This window comes from Sus scrofa, chromosome 6, assembly GCF_000003025.6.
Source record: "Sus scrofa isolate TJ Tabasco breed Duroc chromosome 6, Sscrofa11.1, whole genome shotgun sequence".
NCBI lineage: Eukaryota > Metazoa > Chordata > Mammalia > Artiodactyla > Suidae > Sus > Sus scrofa.
This window is the reverse complement of record NC_010448.4, coordinates 85,800,127-85,822,912: the sequence shown is the minus strand read 5'-3', so window position 1 is coordinate 85,822,912 and position 22,786 is coordinate 85,800,127. Positions and strand designations below refer to the sequence as shown.

General features: G+C 47.5%; 1 protein-coding gene and 1 pseudogene across 2 annotated transcripts in view; one reads left to right on the top strand and one right to left on the bottom strand.

Annotated features, from left to right (window-relative positions):
* Positions 1-22,786, bottom strand: part of OPRD1 (opioid receptor delta 1) — a 51,595-nt gene that overhangs the window by 4,258 nt on the left and 24,551 nt on the right. For both annotated transcript variants that reach the window (XM_013999083.2, XM_003356260.5), the window contains exon 2: positions 2,059-2,408. In XM_013999083.2, coding sequence (XP_013854537.1) covers positions 2,059-2,398 — 340 coding nt within the window. In that variant the 5' untranslated portion in view covers positions 2,399-2,408. The remainder of the gene's footprint in view (positions 1-2,058; positions 2,409-22,786) is intronic.
* On the top strand, positions 19,044-21,364 carry LOC110261127 (annotated as a pseudogene).

Below are 22,786 nucleotides of genomic sequence, written 5' to 3'. Positions count from 1 at the left end.
CATAGGATTGTTGAGGATTAAATGGGCCATAGCATGGAAAGCACTTAGCACAGTGGGGTTCAAGCACTCGGCGTACTCACAAGGCAGAGGGGCAGAAACATGTGGGAGGCCAGAGGTCAGAGCTAGGGCCAGGGAGGCAGATCTTAGCTTCATGTCAAGAACTTTCCAACTCCCAGACTTGACCAAAGATGAGAAGAGCACTCAGGATGGCGTGAGCTCCCTGTTCCTGGGGTGTGGGCTCGGGCTGGATGAGCACCTCAGGGGATATTGTGGGATTCAGATACAGGCCTGAGGCTGGCCCAGGGGACTCCCAAGACCTCTTAGGATTCTGGAATCTGAGGAGCCACACAGTGGACTTGGAGCCTGAGAGCTGTGAGAAAGGAGCTGAGATCCACAGACAAGGTGGGTCCACAGGACATCGGGCTGGCAGGACCCCCAGCGATGACTGAACCCAAGGACTTCATTCTACAGACGGCAGGAGCCCACTCAGAGAGGAATAGCACTTGTCTGAGGTCACACAGCAAATGGCTTATAGAACTGAGTGCCGATGGCACACACTGGGGGAGTGTGTATGTGTGTGAGAGAGAGAGATGAGGAGGCCCATCTGGCCTGGCCCCCAGGAGGGCTGCAGTTAATGGCCTGTAAACTGAAGGCTGACAGTGAGGAATGGGGCCCAACTGCTGAGTCAAAACTAATCACTGTATAAGGGCACCCAGGGTTCTACCCTTGTGAGAGTTGACGGTGGCCAAGAAACGCCCCTCCAAGCCTTTTCCCCTCTTCCACCACAACATCTACAATCTGCAAACCTTCCCCCCGGGGCCAAGAGGAGCAACAGATATGGGGGCTTAATCCTTGGGTTTTAGGCCAAATGCTACCAAACGTCTGGCTGTGTGACCCTAAACAAACCATCTGACCTCTCTGATTCTCAGTTTTCTTACAATCAAATGGCAGTAGGAGTCCCTGCCTTGTTTATCTTGTAGGCTTCATCATTCCTTTTTTTTTTTTTTTTTTGATAGGTAAGAAATAGATTTATTAAGATAGGATAGGACATTTGTAAGAGGTGCAAGCAGGCAGGCACAGAAGCTCTGCCAGGCTTCATCATTCTAATAGCTGCTATTTATTGGGCCTTGGCAATGAGCCAGGCCTTGTCCTAAGTGTTTTACACATATAACCTTGTGTAATCTCCTCAACAACCCATGGTAAAGCATGGCTCAAATAGGTTAATGACCAATGTCTTTGGCACTCCGCTAAACTACTTTTCCAACTTATTTACATCAAGTTGGGGTCATGTGATCAGCTGTCACTAGGAAGAGATGGGCCATGACATTTAAAAGTAGCTGTGCTTTCTCACTACTCCCATATTCATCTTCTGGCCAGATGCCAGCACACTGCATCCAACACCATCATTTGGAGCCTGGATTTCTGAATGACTGTGTGGAATAGAGCCCAGCCCCCTGCCCTCACTCACACTGTATTGTTTATAAGTGAGAAAATTCTACATTGTTAAGCCTCTTAGCTTTGGAGATTGTTACCGCAGCCACCCTGACTGACACCAGTAGTTTCTCTATTAATTACTCTTACTCTGAGGACGTGCACCTGTCATTTGCGCAGGCTGTTCTCTGAGGCCTTGCTTTGGGCATCTGGGTCAGTGGTTTTCAACTTGGGGTAGAAGAGAGTTTGGGATGAGACTGCAGATCTATGGCCTCCACTGCTCACTGGTCATTGACCAGTGACACCTTCACCCCACTGGCCATCCATCCCTCTCCCTATATATAGGTCATTCACACTCATTTGGCCATCTGTAATCCCATTCATAAACTTCCTTTGGCCAGCAACCCCTATGACCACTGACCTCTGCAGTCAGTCCTTCACACTCCCATTGGGTTGACTATCCACACTCCCACTGGCCAGCCATCCACACTTTCACTGATCAGCAATCCGCACCTCCACTCGTGAGCCAGCTACAACCACCCTGGTAAGTGACCTGCCAACCCACAGAGGCCAGTGTGCTGCCTCCTGTGGTCAGTGACCTGTACCAAGGCACCCTCCCTCACTCACCCCGGGGGCGGGTCACGGCCATGACCATGATGGGTACACCAACACCCGAGGCCAGGACCCAGATGCAGATGTTGATCAGCTTGGCCTTGGCAGGTGTGCGGAAGTCCAGGGCTTTGACCGGGTGGCAGACGGCAATATAGCGGTCGACGCTCATCATGGTGAGCGTGAAGATGCTGGTGAACATGTTGTAGTAGTCGATGGAGAGTACGGCCTTGCAGAGCAGCTCCCCAAAAGGCCACGTCTCCATCAGGTACTTGGCACTCTGGAAGGGCAGCGTGCTGGTGGCCAGTGCATCTGCCAAGGCCAGGTTGAAGATGTAGATGTTGGTGGCCGTCTTCATCTTAGTGTACCTTAAAAGGAAGTACATGTGCAATTGTCCCATTTCACAGATTTCAGTTTCACATGAAGCTCAGGAGGGGAAGTGACATGTGCAAGATCACACAAAAGGTCAGGGGCAGAGGTGGAACCAGGACCCTGAACTATGATTCAGCATCACTCCCTTCAACTATAACAGACGCAAAAGGATTTCTCTGGCAGGAAGTATCTGCGGAAAAATCCTTATCTTCCCAGGGATTCTAAGAATATGATTAAAGACAAAACTGGGCTCCAGAGGAAAACAAGTCTAGGTTCTCATCCTGCCACTACTATTCATTAGCTAAGTGACTCTGAGCTAGTAACTTGATTTCTCTAAGCCTCAGTGTCCATAACTTAAAAAAAAAAAAAAAAAAAAAAGGCTCGGAGTTCCCTTCATGGCTCAGCGGTAATGAACCCAACTATTATCCATGAGGATGTGGGTTCAACCCCAGCCTCACTCAGTGGGTTAAGGATCCAGCATTGCCATGAGTTGTGGTGTAGGTCGCAAACACAACTCGGATCTGCGTTGCTATGGCTATGGCGTAGGCTGGCAGCTGTAGCTCCAATGTGACCCCTAGCCTGGGAACTTCCATATGCCTCAGGTATGGCCCTAAAAAGACCAAAACAAACAAACAAACAAACAAACAAAATGAAAGAAAACAAAGGCTGAAACTTTTACCAACCTCATACAGTTGTTATAACATCAGATGAGATGATATAGCATTTAGCCCTGAGCTCAAAACATGGTAAGTGCTCAATATGTTTTAGCTGTTATTCTTCATATATAAGAATGAAGCTGGGGGCTAGACCAGAGTGACCTGACCCTCTGGCCTCTGCCAGTGACTTGGCCTTTTGGGAATATGATTAGCCAGCTCTGAGGAAGCCGGGGCAGACAGGTTGGGGCCTTAGACCACCCGAGCGTTCTTCATAGTAGACCAGGACTCCCAGTCCGTGGTCTCAGCCAGACCATCTTATCCCCATGTAGTTGGACTCACCCAGATGTGGGAAAGGGGAACAGATGATAGATTCACACATCTGACCCAGGGCATGAGCCCAGGTGTCCCAGCCAGATGTCTGCAACCAAGGCAAGCACTCAGAGCTCTCCAACATCCCTCCATGCTCTGTGCCACCCAGCTGCCTGCACTGCACTTGGCCCCTTGTTGGCCAGCACGTACAGTCACAGCCCCTTCTGTACCGGGGCACTGAGCTGGGCAGCGGGGAGCCCGGAGGAGGCTAAATACACTGAAACAGACCATGTCTGTGCAGTGTGATCGTCACAGAAACACACATGCTGAGGCAGGGGTCAGGACGCCCCTGGAATGGTCTGAGAAACCCAGGGTTGCATGAGCAACTTGTCAAATTTCAGAGCAGAAAAAGCCCTGAGAGATTAAAGGGAAGTGATTTTACTAACATGGGGTCCAAGGACTCCCAAAGGAATTGCTGGAAGAGCCTATGGGAAATGCAGATCCTTGGACCCCACCCCAGACCTCTGAGTCTTAATCTCTGGAAATCAGGCCTGGGAATCTTTGTCTTTAACAAGATACCACAAAAGTTCCCTGGTGGCTCAGTAGGTTACGGATCTGGCATTGTCACTACTGTGGCTCAGGTCATTGCTGTAGTGAAGGTTCCATCCCTGGCCCAGAATCTTCTGTGTGCTATAGGAGTGGCAGAAACAAACAAAATGAAAAACAAGTTCTCTCTCTCTCTCTCTCTCTCTCACACACACACACACACACACACACACACACACACACACACGATTCTCATGGGCTCTAAAAGCTTGAGAAACACTACGTAGCCCAAGGCTCACACTGGGGGAGATGGGAAACTGACTCAAGGTCACAGAGCAGCAGCATCAGAACCAAGATGAGACCTTGGACCTCCCAGCTCCCACACAGTACTCTCTCTCCACCCTCCACCAACAGTGGATCTACACTGCATGCCTCTGCTCCTCTGGGTGGGAATTCCCAGGGCATCCAGAATGAGTGCACCCCATGTGTTCTGAATGACTGAATGAACTCCTGTCAGCTAAGGCTGTTCCTTCATGAGGTATCTGATTTTTTTTCTTTTTTTTTGGTTTTTTAAAAAATCGACTCCTTCATTGGTTTTAATCCAGATGGCAGTGGGGAGCCATGGAAGACGTGTAAGTGGTAGAGGCAAACCTTAGAGTGAGCACCCTGATTCATGCGGAGGATGAATCGTGGGGCCAGGAGGCTGGTGTCATGACACCAGGGCCAGTATTTGTCCCATTCCCTCCCCAAATAGCTATCATTTGCCCCGGGGCTGGAGAAGCAAAAAGTTTTGCTGGAAGACAGCAGAATTGCAAGTCTCAGCACGTCTGCCTTCAGCGGGTGCGGGATCACGGCTGCGTGGGAAGCGGTCTCAACCCCACAGCTGACTCGTCTAATTTCACTTCTTTCACGCAGAACAATTAGAAGCTGTTCTTTGCCTGCTATTTTGATTTGTGAAGGATCCTTCAATTCCCAGAGGGGGCTGGGATGCGGGGAAGTGGGTGATGAAGCTGCTGTCGCTGGTCCAGGTAGGGCTGAGGCACAGCCGACGCTGGCACGCAGGGCCCCCCAGAGGGAGAGGGGGCCTCTCCTCATAGGTCTCCCAACTGCCACGGCTGCCGGCCACCAAGCCCGGTCCTCTTGGCCTCCTCAGACAGATCCTGCCACTCTCCGGCTCTCTGCTCTGCCCCAGAGGCTCCCCAAAGTCTTCTCCACACACTACAAACTGGCCCGGACCCCACCTCTTGAGCCTGAGCTTCCAGAACCTCCCCCTGGATGGATGTAGCCCCCACCCCAGCCTCTTTGTCCCGCCTTAAACACATCAAGCCCATCCCACCTCAGGGTCTGTGGACTGCTGCTCGCTCAGCCTGGAACCGTCATCCCCCTAAATTTTGCATGGCTTGTTCCTTCACTTAATTCAGGGCTCTATTCAAGTATCACCTCCTCAGAGAGGCGGCCCTGACCTCTCCACCTTAAGGATCCTCTCTCTTCCCTGTCTCCTTACACGGCTTCATTCTTCCCTGTGGCACCAATCACCACCTAACTTCTCGTCTCTTCTCTCCCTTGGCCTCTCTCGCCCCACCCCCTCCCCATAAGCTCCTGGAGGCAGGGCACTTTGCCCACCTCGTTCCCTGTTGTATCGTCAGATCTACCAATGGTACCTGGCAAACAGGCCCTCACCAGACATTTGTTGTGTGGATGCCTTAGTCCACGCCTCCTCAGCTCTCACAGACACCACAACAGCAGCCTCCCTCACCCACGATTCATCCTCCATGTGAGTTAGAGTGCTCACTCTACGATCTGCCTCTACCGCTTACAAGCCTTCCATGGCTCCCCGCTGCCATCTGGATAAAAACCAAACTCCTCACACTGGCATTCCAGCTGGGTAGCCTCCTTTCCCATGGTGCCTGCCCATCCTGTGCAGCCACATCTCTAGTTCCCTCAGATGTCCATGCCCTCCCTTCTAAGAGACAGCCATGGTGATGGTTTGGCAGGAATCCTTCCAAACCGCAGATATGTGGTTTCTGCCAACGCAAGACAATTACAGTGTGAAAAGTCACACAGCACCGTGATGAAAACAGTTGCCCTGCTGCCCTACCCTTCCTCACTTTTCTGTCCCGCTCCCCGGAGGCAGACACTTTTTTTTTTTTATGAAAAGAGTCAACCACTTTTAATGTTTTTAGTTATTCTTCTAGTGATAATGTCCATAGTTCTAAACAATATGCTCAAATACCTTTTTTGGGTTTTGTACGCACCCGAGGCATGTGATGGTTCCTGGGCCAGGAACTGAACTTGAGCCACAGCAGCAACTGGAGCTGCTGCAACGACACCACCAAATCCTTAACCCACTGAGCCACCAGGGAATTCCTTAAATGTCTATTTCTTGACGTATCTCTCTCTTTTTTTGCATTTTATGGCCACACCTGTGGCATATAGAAGTTCCTGGGCTACGGGTTGAATCAGAGCTGCAGCTGCCGGCCTACAACACAGCCACAGAGCAATATGGAATCTAAGCCGTGTCTGCGACTTACACCAAAGCTCACAGCAACTCGGATCCTTAAGACACTGAGGCCAAGGATCGAACCCGCATCCTCATGGTTACTAGTTGGGTTTGTTACTGCTGAGCCACAGCTGGAACTCCCTTGATGTATCTATTTTGGACAGTATCTGTTAAAGTTTGTATTTCATTAAGCCAGGGTATGCAGCAGTAATGAACAATCCCAAAATCTCAGTGGCTTGGGAGGTCCCATTGTGGCTCCGTGGCTAATGAAACTGACTAGTATCCATGAGGATATGGGTTCTATCCCTGGCCTTACTCAGTGGGCTAAGGATCAGGTATTGCTTTGGCTGTGGTGTAGGCCAGTAGCTGCAGCTCTGACTGGACCCCTAGCCTGGAACTTCCATATGCCACGGGTGCAGCCCTAAAAAGCAAAAAACAAAACAGAAACAGAATCTCAGTGGCTTAACACACAAAAAAGGTGTATTTCTTATCCTTGAAGAATCCATTCAGTGTCTCCAAGACAACCACATTCCATGAAGCAATTCCAGCCTGCTTGATACTGCGGCTCTGCTGTCTTAACCTAAGGCCTCCTTGGTCACCACGGAGGGAGAAGGGACAGCCACAGGGTCACTTAAGCTTCATCCTAGCTGCAACATGCACTTTCACTTGAAGCCAACTGACCAGAACTGGTTATACAACCCCATCCAATTGCAAGGAGCTGAGAAGTACTTTTATGTGCCCAGAAAGAGGGAGAACCAAATGGTATTGAATTCTGCTACAGCCCTCCACAGCTGTCTCATATGGCAGATGAGGACTGACTTCCTACACTACCCAACTTCCTCTTCATTGTCTCAATATAATCTTACCACAATATAAATTTTTTTAGTTAGATATTCAGCGTTTACTTTTTCCCCAGAGTTTATATTCTTTTTGGCCATGTCTGTGGCGTGCAGAAATTCCCAGGCCAGAGACTGAACTCTCACTACAGCAGTAGCCAGAGTCACAGCAGGGACAATGCCAGATCTTTAACCTGCTGAGCCACCAGGGAACTCCAGGGTTTTCATTCTTTTTTTTTTTTTTTTGGTCTTTTGTCTTTTTAGGGCTGCACACTGCACCATATGGAGGTTCCCAGGCTAGGGATCAAATCGGAGCTATAGCTGCCAGTCTACACTACAACCACAGCAATGTGGGATCCAAGTCACGTCTGTGACCTACACCACAGCTCATGGCAATGTGGGATCCTTAACTCACTGAGCAAGGCCAGGGATCAAACCCGAGTCCTCATAGATACTAGTCGGGTTCGTTAACTACTGAGCCACGATGGGGACTCCTACATTCTTATAACTTAGTAGATAATTGTGCACTGCTGAGCCAAATAGTATAGTATAGTTACATTTATTTTCTAGTCCCGATTTTTGTTTTTCCTGGAGTTAATAACTGCCTCTTTTTTTCATTTGCTTAGTTCAGTGTATTGCTAAATCTCCTCAAACACTCCAGCAGATCCATAAAATGCCTTTTCTGTGCAGTCACATTATCTATCTGTTCCTTTTGTTTTTCTAGTGATCTACTTCCTGGAGCTTCCCCCCTCTCCCTTTCAATCTAGGACTTGTTGCTTTCTAGACCAGCTGCACACTTGCCCCCCTGTTAGAGCAACTGTTTCCTGGCTTACAAGTCTTCTCTATGTTGGTTTTTGCCCTCCTTTTGGTGGAGCACATCCTCTAGTCACCTCCTCAGAAAGGGCACATAGGAAGTAAAAATGTTACCCCTTGCAGGTCTGAAAATGTCTTTCCTCTATCTTCACTCCTGACTTCTTTGACTATGCATAAAACAGTAGATTGGAAATAATTTTCTACCAGAAAATTGAAGGCATGGCTTCCCTATTTCTAGTTTCCTGTTTGCCTATTGGGGTATCTGAAACCATTCTGATTCCTGATGTTTTGTATGTAATGTGTCCTCCCAATTCCTGAAACTTTTCCAACCTTCTCTTTATTCTTAGTATTCTGACATTTGTGATAATGTGCCTTAGGATGGCTTTTTTTCTTTTTCATTTTTTAAAAGAAGAGTATATTCTAGGAACCAGTGGCAAACGATTTTTATGTTGGAAATGGCACTTACATTTATCTAAAAAAATTTTTTTTTCTTTTTGGCTGCACCCAGGACATGCAGAAGTTCCCAGGCCAAGGATGGGACCCATGTTACAGCAGCAACTCAAGCTACAGCAGTGACAACGCTGGATCCTTAACCAGCAGCACCACCAGGCCCTTTTTCATTTTTATTGGGTCCTCCTGGTCTGAAGGTTTATGCCCTTCAGTATGAAATGTCCTCTTATCATTTCTTTGATCATTTCCTCCCCTCTGCTTTCTCCAGAATCCCTGGACAATCCGGTTGTCAGATATTGGGCCTCCTAGATTGATCATCTAATTTTCTTATCTTTTTTTTTTATCTCTTTGTTTTTTTGGTACATCTTCTGGGAAATTTCCTTTTCATTACCTCTCAATCTATTAAATTTTTTATACTTTATTTTGGCTCACATGTTTTATTTTCCCAGTGCCCTTTCTCTTTTCATTATTCCCCCTTTATTTCGGCCACCCCGCAGTACATGGAGCTCCTGGGCCAGGGATCAGATCCGAGCCAAAGCCTGGAACTAAGCTGCAGCTGTGGCAATGCCGGATCCTTAACCCACTGTGCAGGACCAGGACCAAACCCGTGTCTCAGCCCTCCCAAGACGCCAATCCCGTAGTGCCACAGCGGGAGCTCCTATTCCATTTTTTTAACAGTTTTTACAGCATCTTATTTCATGGATATAATATCTTCTCTCTCTGAGGACACTAATAATTTTTGTTTTGTCTTTTCTTCTGCTCTCTGCACCATCTCCTTCAAACATTTTGGTTTATTAGTCCACTCTGGGCTTCCTCTTTTATCCTGGAGAGTTCCTTCAAATATCTGGTGATCAGTCTTTGAGGGAAGCACTAAATAAAGAATTGGCAGCTTGGGCGGGGGTGAGGCTGTCAACTGGTGGGCTTCATTCTAGGGGGACTGAAGGAAGATCTGGGTTTTACACTACGAAATATCAGTGTCTGGAGGTCTCTTCTTTGGGGCCTTCAGAAAAGAACCCTCCCGTTTCCTGCCTAGGGAGCACACTTCTGGCTGTTAGGATTCTGGGAGCAGAGCTGGAGAAGGGGTCTGGGAAATCTTCATTTTTTTTCTTTTGCTATCTCAATCTGACCCTTTCTGTGTCTGCTGACCCCAAATTCAGTTTCCCTAGGTTAACTTCTCCAAGGAAAAAACCCTGACCTCCTGCAGAGTAGAGGGGTAGTCACCTGGCTGGCTGTGCAGGGTGCTGGGGTGGGGGGCTAAGGGTGTCACTGCTCCCTCTGTAGATAATGGATTCCTTGCCCCTGTTTTCAGCCCCCACATCTCACCCCTGCCTAACCTGTCCCTCCTCTTCAAATTGCTTTTCATCATCCAAATATGTGTTACCATCACTTAAGGAACAAAAACTGAGACAGAAAGAGGTGAAGCAATTTGCCCAAGGTTGCATGGCTATTAAGTAGCAGAGCTGGTATTTAACTTGGGATGTCTAGTGCCAACATCTGGTAATGACTTTGCTATTCTGCCCCTCTGTGCTCATTACTTTCCTTTCTCCCCTATGTTCTTTGAAAAGGTCAAGGAATGTGAGCTTATTATAACCAGAAGTTTGTTCACTCAGCCAACAGGTATTAACTGAGCACCTGATGTGTGTGAGGCACTGAACAAGGGATATAGGAATGAAGATGCCAGTCTGGCTTCTTAAAATTTGTGGTCTAAGGGAGGGAGCGGACACTGAATTGCTACACTTTTAAAGGAAAGGAGTGACGTGGTTTGATTTACGTGTGTTTCTCAAAAGATCTTTGACTTACTGTGTGCAGGTTAGATGGAGGGCAGAGCAAGAGTAGACGAGAGAATGAAATTCCTAGAAAGATAAGTTGTTAGAGACCTACCGTTGGTCTCTAATTCTTTTTTTTTTTTTTTTTTTTCTATTTCAAAAAGTTGTAGCACTGACACTGGCCGCACCTAGAGCATGCAGAAGTTCCTGGGCTAGGGATCAAACCCATGCCACAACAGCAACCCAAGCCACAGCAGTGACAATGGTGGGCCCTTAACCCACTGAGCACCAAGGAACTCCAGACCCTTATATTATACCATATAAAAAATTAACTTAAAATGGATGAAAGACCTAAATATGTGCTAGAACTATAAAACTTGTAGAAGAGGAGCTCCCGTCGTGGCTCAGCGGTTAACGAATCTGACTAGGAACCCTGAGGTTGTGGGTTCGATCCCTGGCCTTGCTCAGTGGGTTAGGGATCCGGTGTTGTCGTGAGCTGTGGTGTAGGTTGCAGACTTGGCTTGGATCCCGAGTTGCTGTGGCTCTGGCGTAGGCTGGCAGCTACAGCTCCCATTAGACCCCTAGCCTGGGAACCTCCATATGCTGCAGGAGAGGCCCAAGAAATGGCAAAAAGACCAAAAAAAAAAAAAACTTGTAGAAGAAAACATAGGTGGAAAACTTCGTGTCACTGGATTAGGAAATGATTTCTGGGATATGCTACCCAAAGCAGAGGCAACAAAAAGAAAAAATAGAAACTGGACTATATCAAAATTAAAAATTTTATGCATCAAGGGACACTACCAACAAAGTGAAGAGGCCATCTGCAAAATGGGAGAAAATATATGCAAATCGCATATCAGACAGGTTAATATCTAGACTATATAAAGAACCTCTCCTACAACTCAACCATAAAAAAGCAAACAACAGGATTTAAAATATGGGTAAAGGACTTGAACAGACATTTCTCTAAAGACATACAAATGACCAATAAGCACATGAAAAGATGCTCACCATCACTAATCACTAGAGAAATGCAAATCAAAACCACAGCGAGATACCATTTCACACCTATTAGGATTGCTACTATCAAAAAACAAAACAGGAGTTCCCACTGTGGCACAGTGGATTAAGGATCCAGCATTGCTGCAGCTGAGGCATAGGTCTCAGCTGCAGCTAGGATTTGATCCTTGGCCTGGGAACTCCCATATGTCAAGGGTGTGGCCAAAAAAGAAAAAAGCCAAAAACAAACAGACAAAAACAGAAAATAACAAGTGTTGACGAAGATGTGAAGAAATTGGAACACTTGCGCATTGCTGGTGGAAATATAAAATAGCACAGCCATTGTGAAAAACGGCATGGCAGTCCCTCAAAAAAATTGAAAATAGAATTGCAATCTGATCCAGCGATTTCACTCTAGTATAAACCCCAAAGAATTAAAAGTAGAGTCTTGAAGAGACATATGTGCATCCATGTTCATAGCAGCAGCATCCACGATAGTCTAAAGGTGCCCATCGGTAAGTGAAGGGATAAACAAAAAGTGGTCTATACATACAATGGAATATTATTCAGCCTTAAAAAGGAAGGAGATTTTGACATATGCTACCACATGGATGAATCTTGAGGACACGGTGCCAGTGAAATAAGCCAGGCACAAAAAGACAAAAATGATTTGTATCCTATGATTCCACTCACATGAGGTCCTTAGAGTTGTCAGATTCATAGAGGCAGAAAGTAGAACGGTGGTTGCCAGGGGCTGAGGGAAGAGGGAAATTATTTAACGGGTATCGAGTTTCAGCTTGGGAAGATGAAAAAAAGTTCTGGAGGTGGAGGTGGCTGCACAACAATGTCAGTGACCCATACACTTAAAAATGCTTAACGTGGTAAATTTTATGTTACGTGTTTTTTACCACAATAAAAAAAAAAAAAAAAGAAACCGTGGGTAATAAAAGCTCTCACTGTTTTCTAAGCTAGAGTCTGGTGAGGGAGCTCTTTAGAGGCATTCAGATCTTAGCTCCTCAGCCTACTTAGCTGTGTGATCTTGAAAAAATTACTTCACCTCTCTGAAACTGTTTCCTCATTGGTAATTTCAGTGTAATCAAGCTTTTTAGGAGCCAGAACACAGCTGGCACATAGACAAGAATTAGCAGATCTGGAGCTTCTGGTGTGGCTCAGCAGGTTAAGAACCTGACATAGTGTCTGTGAGGATTCGGATTCAATCCCTGGCCTCGCTCAGTGGGTTAAGGATCCCACATTGCCACAAGCTTCGGTGTAGGTCACAGATGTGGCTTGGATCCCTCGTTGCTGTGGCTGTGGCATAGGCCAGCAGCTGCAGCTCTGATTCGACCCCTATCCTGTGAGCCTCCATATGCTGCAGGTGCAGCCCTAAAAAGGAAAAAATAAAAAATAAAAAAAGAATTAGTAGTCCTTTGGGGTTTATGTCCCCTGAGATTTTTCTCCATTTTTTTCCTCACAGATTTCAATCTTCCACAACTGGATCCAACCCTGAGAGTGAACTCTATGGACTCTGAGATGCCTTTGCTCTTTTTCTAGGTCAAAAGCCCCATAAGTACATCTTTTTTTTTTTTTTTTTTTTTTTTGGTCTTTTCTGGGGCCACTCCTGCGCGGCATATGGAGGTTCCCAGGCTAGGGGTTGAATCGGAGCTGTAGCCACCCGCCTACACCAGAGCCACAGCAACACCGGATCTGAGCCTTGTCTGCGACCTACACCACAGCTCACAGCAACGCCAGATCGTTACCCACTGAGCAAGGGCAGGGATCGAACCCGCAACCTCATGGTTCCTAGTCGGTTTCGGTAACCACTGCGCCACGACGGGAACTCCGCACATCTTGAATTATGCAGCTGCTGAAGAATTTGCTCCCAACCATCTTTCTCAGACCTCAGAGAGGCTCCCTTTACACAGTGCATCAGGTGGCCGACCATGTTGGTTTCAGGGCCTTAAATTCATTCCATCATCTGCCAGACAAGCCCCCCTGGCAGGGAAGAACGTCACCATCTCTGAATTTTTCTTCAATGTCATGGCGACTGGGCGTGCTCTACAGCTGAAGCACAACCAGGGCCACATTAAAGCCACACACACACCTGGGTCTCCTGAGTGCTGGGCTTTTCAACTGACAAGAAAGCTCCTCGTAAGAATTTCCTCCCCCAGGCAAACCCAGGGCAGCTGGTCAGACCCGGGAACCTCTTAATGCCAGGTGCCCAGAAGAAGGCTGAGACATCCCCTCCTTTGTACAAGACTCAATGGGACAGGTCTGACAGCTTTGGGGTGGTCTTTTTTTTTCTCTTTTGCTTTTTATTTAGGGCCACACCTGCAGCATATGGAAGTTCCCAGGCTAGGGGTTGAATCGGAACTGCAGCTGCAGTCTACACCATAGCCACAGCAACACCAGATCCAAGCTGCATCTGAGACTTACACAACAGCTTGCAGCAATGCCAGATCCTTAACCCACTGAGTGAGGCCAGGGATCAAACCCATATTCTCGCAGATCCTATGTCAGGCTCTTAACCTGCCAAGCCACAGTGGGAACTCCTGTTTGTTTTCTTTAAGCAATATTCTCAGTGTCTTTTATTTCATGTACCAGGCACTATGCCCAAAGCAGCAAATGCTTGATTTCATTTCATCCTCACTGCAACCCTGAGTATTAAGAGCAGGTGTGGAAATGTCTCCATCCTACAGAGGAGCTAAGTTAGATGGCTCATCCAAATACACATGGCTAGGAAGTGACAGTGACAGGATTCCAACTTGGACCTGGTTTCAGTGCCCACTCTCATAGCCACCTGCGTCTGTACTCTGATCACTGTCCCCCAGCCACCCACCACCTGCACTAGCTCATCACACACCAGCCATGGGAGGGGCCCATCCTGGAGGCCAGGACCCAAGCGAGGGAACAGGGCCAGAGGCGGGCTGGCTCCAGAGTATTCACTTGTTTTCACACATCTCTCAACCCTGCTACAGTCTGGGGATTTGGAGATAATCTGCTCAGAGTCCAGGCAGGGTCAGGAAGAGACAGACTTACAAACATGAGAACAATGTCACCATGATGCCTCCTGGTGGGGCAAGGAGAGGTCAGTACAGGACAAAATGTACACCTCTGGTCACAAGAGGGTGGCAACCAGGATTTGTGGCATAACAATTATGTGCCAGGTCTTTCTCAGGCATGGCTTTATGGACTCCTTACACCTGTGTTGTGTTTAATAGATACGAGACATTTGCTGGACACTGACTCTGTGCCAGGCGCTGGGAGGGCACTTTATATCACCGAAGCATCCCGGCTCCCCTACAGGGTAGATAGTATTTATTCTTCCCGATTTACAGAGAGCGGCAAAAGAAACTGCCCAAGGTTGCAGACCCAGAAAGAGGCTAAGTGGAGATTCAAAGCCCTTGCTCTTCCCTGAGACCCCAGTGCCTTCCTCTTGCCTGAGGACCCAAAGTGTGCCCCTCCCACATTGACTTTGATCACGAAAACCTAAGCTCCTGAGGGCATGGCACTGTCTTGGCTGCCATAATGCGCCAGGGACTTCCAGCAGCGCCCGCTCAGAGTAGGTGCTCCAAACACACCTGGTGAATGAATGAATGTTGACGTGTCCATCAGCGTCTTCAGGCAGGAACCGTGTCCCCTGCATGCTCTGCAGAGGGGACCTAGCGTTTATCAGAGGGTTCCCTGTGCGACAGAGGGTCAGGTGCCCTAATCCTTGGAAGTAAGCAGCCACAGAGAGAAGAGCTTTGGGACAGATGAAAACAGCGCTCCCTCCCTCCCCACCTTCTTCCTCACCTCCCCCCTTCCATCCTCAACCTGGACCAACTGAGGTCCCCTGAAGGACACCTTGGGCCTGACCCTGTCTGTCCTGAATGTGTAGTGACTCGGCTCTCCTGAGGGAAAGGGAAATGTTATCAGATCATCTACCCAAAGCAGCTAATTTGTTTTTAGCTAAACTGGGGGGTATTTTTTTTTTTCCTGTTATGCACAACAGCTCACGGGGATCAACGTCAAGGCAAGAGACCTAAAAACAAAAACAACAACCACAACAGTAGCAAGGTAGGAGCACCAACCCCCATCTGATCAAACTTGTGGCCCCTGAGGAACCAAACTGAACAAAATGGCTTCAGTCTGGATCAAATCTCATATGGTCCCAAACAGCATGTACTGCTGAAGTACTGAGTTAATGTTATTCCCCAATGCTTTGTGAGATCTCAAAAATAACAGCTGTTCACTCTAAACGGGCCAAACAATACAGAATCATTTCCAAAAAAAATTTAAAAACCACCATCAATAGTACAGACTATCATTAACAGATAATAGGCAAAACAGACATGCCCTGTTTTATATAAATGGGATCTTGCTCTAATACCATTTTATAATCTATTTCTTTCCTCTCAAAAATCTGCTGTGACCATCTTTCTATATCCACAGGTACAAATTAATACAATTTTTGGTGACCAACTGTTATCCTAGTCCAGCATAACAATTCTTTGTTATCCATATTTACAAACAATCCATATTTACTCTTTGGGTCTTTTTCTGTAAATATTTCAGGCTTGGTAGGCCCCAGAAGGTCTCTGAAGCACATTCTTCTATTTTTTGTTTTTGTCTTGCCACATCCATGGCATACAGATGGTTCTGGGCCAGGGAACGAACCTGCACCACAGCAGTGACAATGCTGGCTCCTTAACACACTCAGCCACCAGGGAACTCCTTGTTTCTGTTTTTTACAACCCTTTCAAAGTGTTAAAAAAACAGAGTCTCTGCTGTGGCAGAGGAGGTTACAGATCTGGCATTTGCCACAGCTGTGGCATAGGTCACTGTTGCAGCTTAGCTTTGACCCCTGGCTCGGGAACTTCTACATGCCGAGGACATGGCTAAAAAGGAAAAAAAAAGTGTAGAGAACTATTTCTAGCTCAAGGATCATCCAAAAACAGAGTACAGGATGGAGCTCATCTCACTTATAGACATTAAAGCTCCTGAATAAAATTACTTTTTTTTTTTTTTTATGACCACACCTGTGGCACATGTGGGTTCCCAGGCTAGGGGTCGAATGGGAGCTGTAGCTGCCAGCCTACACCACAGCCACAGCAACTCGGGATCCGAGCCACGTCTGTGACCTACACCATAGCTCACGGCAACGCCAGATCCTTAACCCATGGATCAAGGCCAGAGATGGAACCCACGTCCTCATGAATCCTAGTCAGATTCATTAACCACTGAGCCATCATGGGAACTCCATAAAGTTACTTAATAAATCCCCTATTAAAAGATATGTAGGGGGGTTCCCATCGTGGCGCAGTGGTTAACGAATCCGACTAGGAACCATGAGGTTGTGGGTTCGATCTCTGCCCTTGCTCAGTGGGTTGAGGATCTGGCGTTGCCGTGAGCTGTGGTGTAGGTTGCAGACACAGCTTGGATCCACATTGCTGTGGCTCTGGTGTAGGCTGGTAGCTACAGCTCCGATTCAACCCCTAGCCTGGGAAACTCCATATGCCGCGGGAGCGGCCCAAGAAATGGCAAAAAGACAAAAAAAAAAAAAAAAAGATATGTAGGTCCTTTCTGCCTTTATGTTATTATAAATAATGGAGTGATAAACATCTTGGTGCACACAGCTATCTGATGGTCTCCCTGGGGAAACTTCCTAGAATCTCAGAGATAGAAGGAAACTTCACAGTGAGGGCATTCCCTCTGTGACACTCCAGACAGATGGCTATGCGGTTTCCACTTGACTATGTCCAGAGACGGGGAGCTCACCACCTGTGCGCAGAGTCCATCCCATTGCTGGGACAACTCACAGGGTAATAAGTTCTTTCATTTGAGTGGAAAACTGCCCCCTTCTTATCTGGCACCATTTTTCCTGCTTCCGCTCACAGAATCACAGAATCTAAACTTAACCTTTTCCCTTCCACATGCTGGGAAATAAAGATATCCACAGCACACGCCTCACCCAGCTGTGGTGAGACCTGAGTTATTACAAGTCAGTGCTCAGTAGGTATTAGAGGTTATGGCTGGTAGGTGAGCTGCCTTCTCACACTGGGTGGCCCTTCCTAGGAGCCCCCACCTCCGCTGGTCCTCATGCATTCATGAGTGTCATCATCTGAGGAGAGATGATGGGAGTTCTCTCGTTGGCTTAGTGGGTTAAAAAACTGGTGTGGTCACTGCTATGGTGCAGATTCGATCCCTGGCCTGGGAACTTGCACATGCCGTTACCACCCACCCCCTGCAAAAAAAAAATGATATCTCCCTCTTAGGTTAAGGGAAGGCCCAAGATGATGCAGGTAAATCATATCACTGGCACTCAGGCCACGCCTTCTCCCATCACTCCAGGCAAGTAAATGAGGACAAATCCATTTCTTCATGGGACCCATAACCTCAAAATCATTAACATGGACACACTCCACAACAGAAAAGGTGGCCTCTATGGACAAGTTTCCAGGTTTCTACCCTGTGGCTGGCTGCATCCACCATACTCAGAGGTGCTTTTTTTTTTTTTTCCTTTTTCTTTTCTTTAAAAAAAAATTTTTTTTTTCTTTTTAGGGCTGCACCCATGGCATACGGAAGTTTCCAGGCTAGGGGTTGAATCAGAGCTATAGCTGCTGGCCTACAGCAGTCACAGCAATGCCAGATCCTTAACCCACTGAGCGAGACCAGGGATCAAACCCACATTCTCATGGACACTATGTCAGGTTCTTAACCCAGTGAGCCACAATGGGAACACCTCTTTTTTTTTAATTTTTAATTTTTGTGGCTTTGTTTGTTTTTGGTTTAATTTCTTTTTTCCTTTTCCTTTCTTTTCAGATGTAGTTTTGTGTATTTCTTACCTCACTAACATGACTGCTGGTGGAACATCAGTTAAGCCTCACCCCATCACACATGTCCCCCCAGATTGGCCTCCCCAGCTCACAATTTTGCTCCTCTCCTTCTACTTCTAAACTGCTCCAGAAGTTCCCTGCTCCCTGCACCCTCAGCAGATACTGTCACCACCAAGGCTTTAATAACTGTAGTGGGTTGAATGGTGGCTCCTCCTCTAAAAGACAAATCTAGGTCCCAACCCCCAGCACCTGTGAATGTGGCCTTATTTGGGAAAAGGGTCTTTACATGTGTAATTAAGTTAAGAATCTTGAGACCATCTTGGATTATCTGGGTAGGACAGACAGTGTCCTTGGAAGAGACACACAGGAGAGAAAGATGCAGCCACAAGCCAGGGGCTGCCAGAGCCACCAGAAGCTGAAGAGAAGAGGAAGGATTCCCCTTAAGAGCCTTCAGAGGGAGTGCAGCCCTGAAGACACTTTCTGGACTTCTGCCCCCAGAACTGTGAAAGGATAAATTTCTGGGAGCTCCCATTGTGGCTCGGCAGGTTAAGAACCCAACTAGTATCCATGAGGATAAGAGTTCAATCCCTGGCGTCACTCAGTGGGTTAAGGATATAGCATTGCTGCAAGGTCGCATATGCGGCTCAGATCTGGCATTGCTGCAGCTGTGGCATAGGTCAGCAGCTCCAATTTGACTCCATAGCCCTAGAACTTCCATATGCCTGAGGTGTGGCCATAAAAAGAAAAAAAAAGAGTAGGAGTTTCTGTTGTAGCTCAGAGGTAATGAACCCAACTAGTATGCATAACGACTTGGGTTTCATCCCTGGCCTCGCTCAGTGTGTTAAGGATCCAGTCTTGCCGTGAGTTTTGGTGTAGGTCATAGACGTGGCCTGGATCTGGCATTGCTGTGGCTGTGAGTTAGGCTGGCGGCTACAGCTCTGATTCGACCCCTGGCCTGGGAACTTCCCTATGCCTCAAGTGCAGCCCTAAAAAAAAGGAAAAAAAAATAAAAGAATAAATTTCTGTTGTCTTAGCCATCATGTTTGCATTAATATGTTACACCAGCTGTAGGAAACTGATATGGTAAAAGTGCAGCCAAGGAAAAGCATGGATTTTGGCATCAGACACTCCTAGAATCAAGGCCCAGCTCTGACTCTAACTAACTCTAAGATAGGACTTTGGGCAAGTTCTAACTTCTCTGAGCCTCAGTCTGCACCCCTGAGAACTGGGTATTACCATCCTACCTCTTGAGTGTGGTGAGTGTGGGATGATTTCACACCTATGATGGCCCTAGCACAATCCCTGGCACACTCCTGTCGCAGTGGTTTCTCTTCTTGTCCAGAGAGGGGAAATGGATCCAGGATGATCCCTGGCGAGCTGCCCTGGGGTCCTAGGCTCCCGATTCCTTTTCTGGCCATTGGTCACCTGCCACCATTGGGGTGGAACCCAAAGCCCTGCGCTAGAACTTCAGCACTAGAAGAGGCTCAGATCTGTTAACACTGAGTTCACACCTCCTCTCCCACTTTACAGATGGGGAAACTGAGGCGTGGAGAAGGAAAGATAATTGTGCAAGGTTACACAGAGTATCGGTTCCTCTGACATCTGGGAGCCCAAGATCTTTCTACTTCTCCAAGCTGCCCTCCCAGGAGCTAAGTCTCAGATGAGGGTTCAAGGTGGCTGAGGCCAAAGAGAAATAGAGGCTCCCATCCAAAGCTTCAGAATTCCTGGCAAGGACCTGAGCTCTTAGTAGACGCCTACATTCTATGTCCCCATGTCCAGCGATTCACTAATATTCAGTAGGTCCATGGATGGACCCATCCCCACCACTGTCATCATCTTTACCAACAACCACATCCAGCAGCTACACTGACTCAGTGCTCTCACAGCCCGATGTATTCTCTTGTGTTCTGCCGTGACATTTACAGAGATTATCTCATTTACTCACTCCGACAACCCTACAGAATTGCTGCTATGATCATTCTTGCACAGAAGAGGAAGCTGAGCCTTGGAGAACACAGGTTGAATAGTTTCTCCCAAAATTCATATCTACTTAGAACCTCAGAATTACTTGGCACTAGGGTCTCAGCATATGTAATCCATTAAGATGAGGTCATACTACTTTCCCCGCTGCCATGGAATCTTGCGGAGGGAGGCAGAGTTTTAGGTGCACTCAAGATTCGACTCTACCCATAACCCACCGCCATGGCCGAGGAAAGCATTGCTGCTAGAAGTGTAACGGACATTAATAAATACTTCTCTACAAGAGGTGCTGAAGACTGCCCTTCTCCATGATGGCCTAGCACATGGAATTCATGAAGCTGCCAAAGCCTTAGACAAGCACCAAACCCATCTTTGTGTGCTTGCATCCAACTATGATGAGCTAATGTCTGTTAGGCTGGTGGAAGCCCTTTGTGCTGGGCACCCAATCAACCTAATTAAGGTCAATGACAACCAGAAACTAGGGGAATGGGTAGGCCTCTGTAAAACTGACAGAGAGGGAAAACCCCACAAAGTGGTTGGTTGCAGCAGTGTGGTAGTTAAGTGACTATGGCAAAGAGTCTTAGGCCAAGGATGTCATCAAGGAGTACTTCAAATACAAGAAATGATCAAATTAAAAAACTGGCTCTTAACAACAACAAAAAAAAGATGTGGTCATACTAGACTAGGATTGACCCTAAATCCAATGTGACTGGTGTCCTTATAAGAGGAGACACGGAGGCACACACAGAGGGACATGGTCATGTGAAAACAGAGGCAAAAATTGGAGTGATACAAGGAGTTCCCGTGTGACTCAGTGGGTGAAGGATCTGGCGTTGTCACTGCAGCAGCTCAGGTGGCTGCTGTGGTGTGGGTTCAATCCCTGGTCCGGGAACTTCCACATGCTGTGGGTGTGGCCAAAAAAAATTGGGGTGATAGGGCTGCATCCAAAGGGATGCCAAGGAAGGTCGGCAATGGCCAGGCACTCGGCAAGGAGAGTCTTCCCAAGAGCCTTCAGGGGAGTATGGCCTTGCTGATTGCAGACTTTTTTTTAAAACTAGGTGGTTTTTTTTTTGTTTTTCTGCCATGTCCGCAGTATGCAGAAGTTCCCAGGCCAGGGACTGAACCCAAGCTCCAGCAGTGACAACAAGCCACAGCAGTGACAAGGCCAAATCCTTAATAGCTAGGCTACAGGGAACTCCTAATTTCAGACTTTTAGTCTCCTAAGCTATAAAGAATACATTTCTGGAGTTCCCATTGTGGCGCAGCGGAAATGAATCCAACTAGGAACCATGAGGTTGCGGGTTCAATCCCTGGCCTCATTCAGTGGGTTAAGGATCCGGCGTTGCTATGGCTGTGGCTGGCAGCTGCAGCTCCAATTTGACCCCTAGCCTGGGAACCTCCAGAAGCCTCTAGTGTAGCCCTAAAAAAGCAAAAGCAAAAAAAAAAAAAAAAAAAGCAATACATTTCTGTTGTTTTAAGCCACTGATAACTTGTTGCAGCAGCCACAGGAAATTAATACAGAGGCGTTAACCATCTTGCCAGCCATGACCTAAAACACAGAAGCAACATCTGTTAAAACTCCTCCACTTCCCAGTTCTCCCAACAAAATAACTTTTTCCAGCAGGAAAATGAATGTTAGCACTGAAAGGAAAGACAGTTGATGAGAGTATTTAGTAAGCACTTACTATGTACCAGTTGCCCTGCTAAGGGCCACAAAAGTACATCCACTGTTCCACTGAATCTGTACAACCACCACAAGAAATGAGCATTATTCTCCCCATTTTACAGGTGAGGAACATTGAGGCTCAGAAGGTGAAGTAACTCACCCAAAATCCAGCTGAGAGTGGCAGGGCCTGGGTCTGTCAAATTCAATCCCTTTGTTTTACAAATGAGGCAACAGAGGCACAGCTAAAGCAGTGATTACAAAGGCTCTGGCCAAGATGGGGGATAAACATTAAACAAAGCGACTGCTGGCCAACCGGCCAACAGGGGTCCACCTGGGGCTCCCTCTATTTGCATACAAAGAGTGGTTGCTCTTCCAACTGGCAAAATAAGCCTGCCTGGGCAGCGAGTTCTGCAAGCTACAACCCTACCCACCATTGCACTGGAGCGGCAAGTGGCCAGAAATTAATTACCTCTCTCAGTTCTGGCAAAGCCTGAGGAAGGAGGGTTTATTATAACGAGGCCCAGTGAGTGTCGAAAGAGATGATTAAAGGCTGGAACATGGAAACACAGGGCCCTGGAGCTGCACACGAGCGGGCAGGCTGGCCAGTGCGCACTCAGCAATAAACAGGGCAGATGCCTTGTTCCGTTCAGTTCAAGAACCACAACATGCTCGTGGGAGGCAGGGAAGAAACACTCTTCTCCATCATCCTGGCTCTGCTACCAAAGTAAGGATGGCTGGACCAGGGGGTGGGGCAGCCAGACACAAGGGAAGCCTGGAGAGAGCAGATTTCCTTAAGTGTGGCATGTCAGCCCAGGGGTGTCTGGAAACAGGACAGGTCCATCCAGCAAACACCTAGGGATGTGTCAGACCCTAGGCTGTGGCCCCAGCTACAAACAAAGGATGCTCACCTCACCCCGTCCTCATTCAGGGAGAGAGAGAATGAGTGATCAGAGGTTTGAAAAGTGGGTGGTCTCTGCTCTGATGGGGACAGTGTGGGAACACAGAGGAGGCATCTGAGAAGGCTCCTTGGAGAAAAGA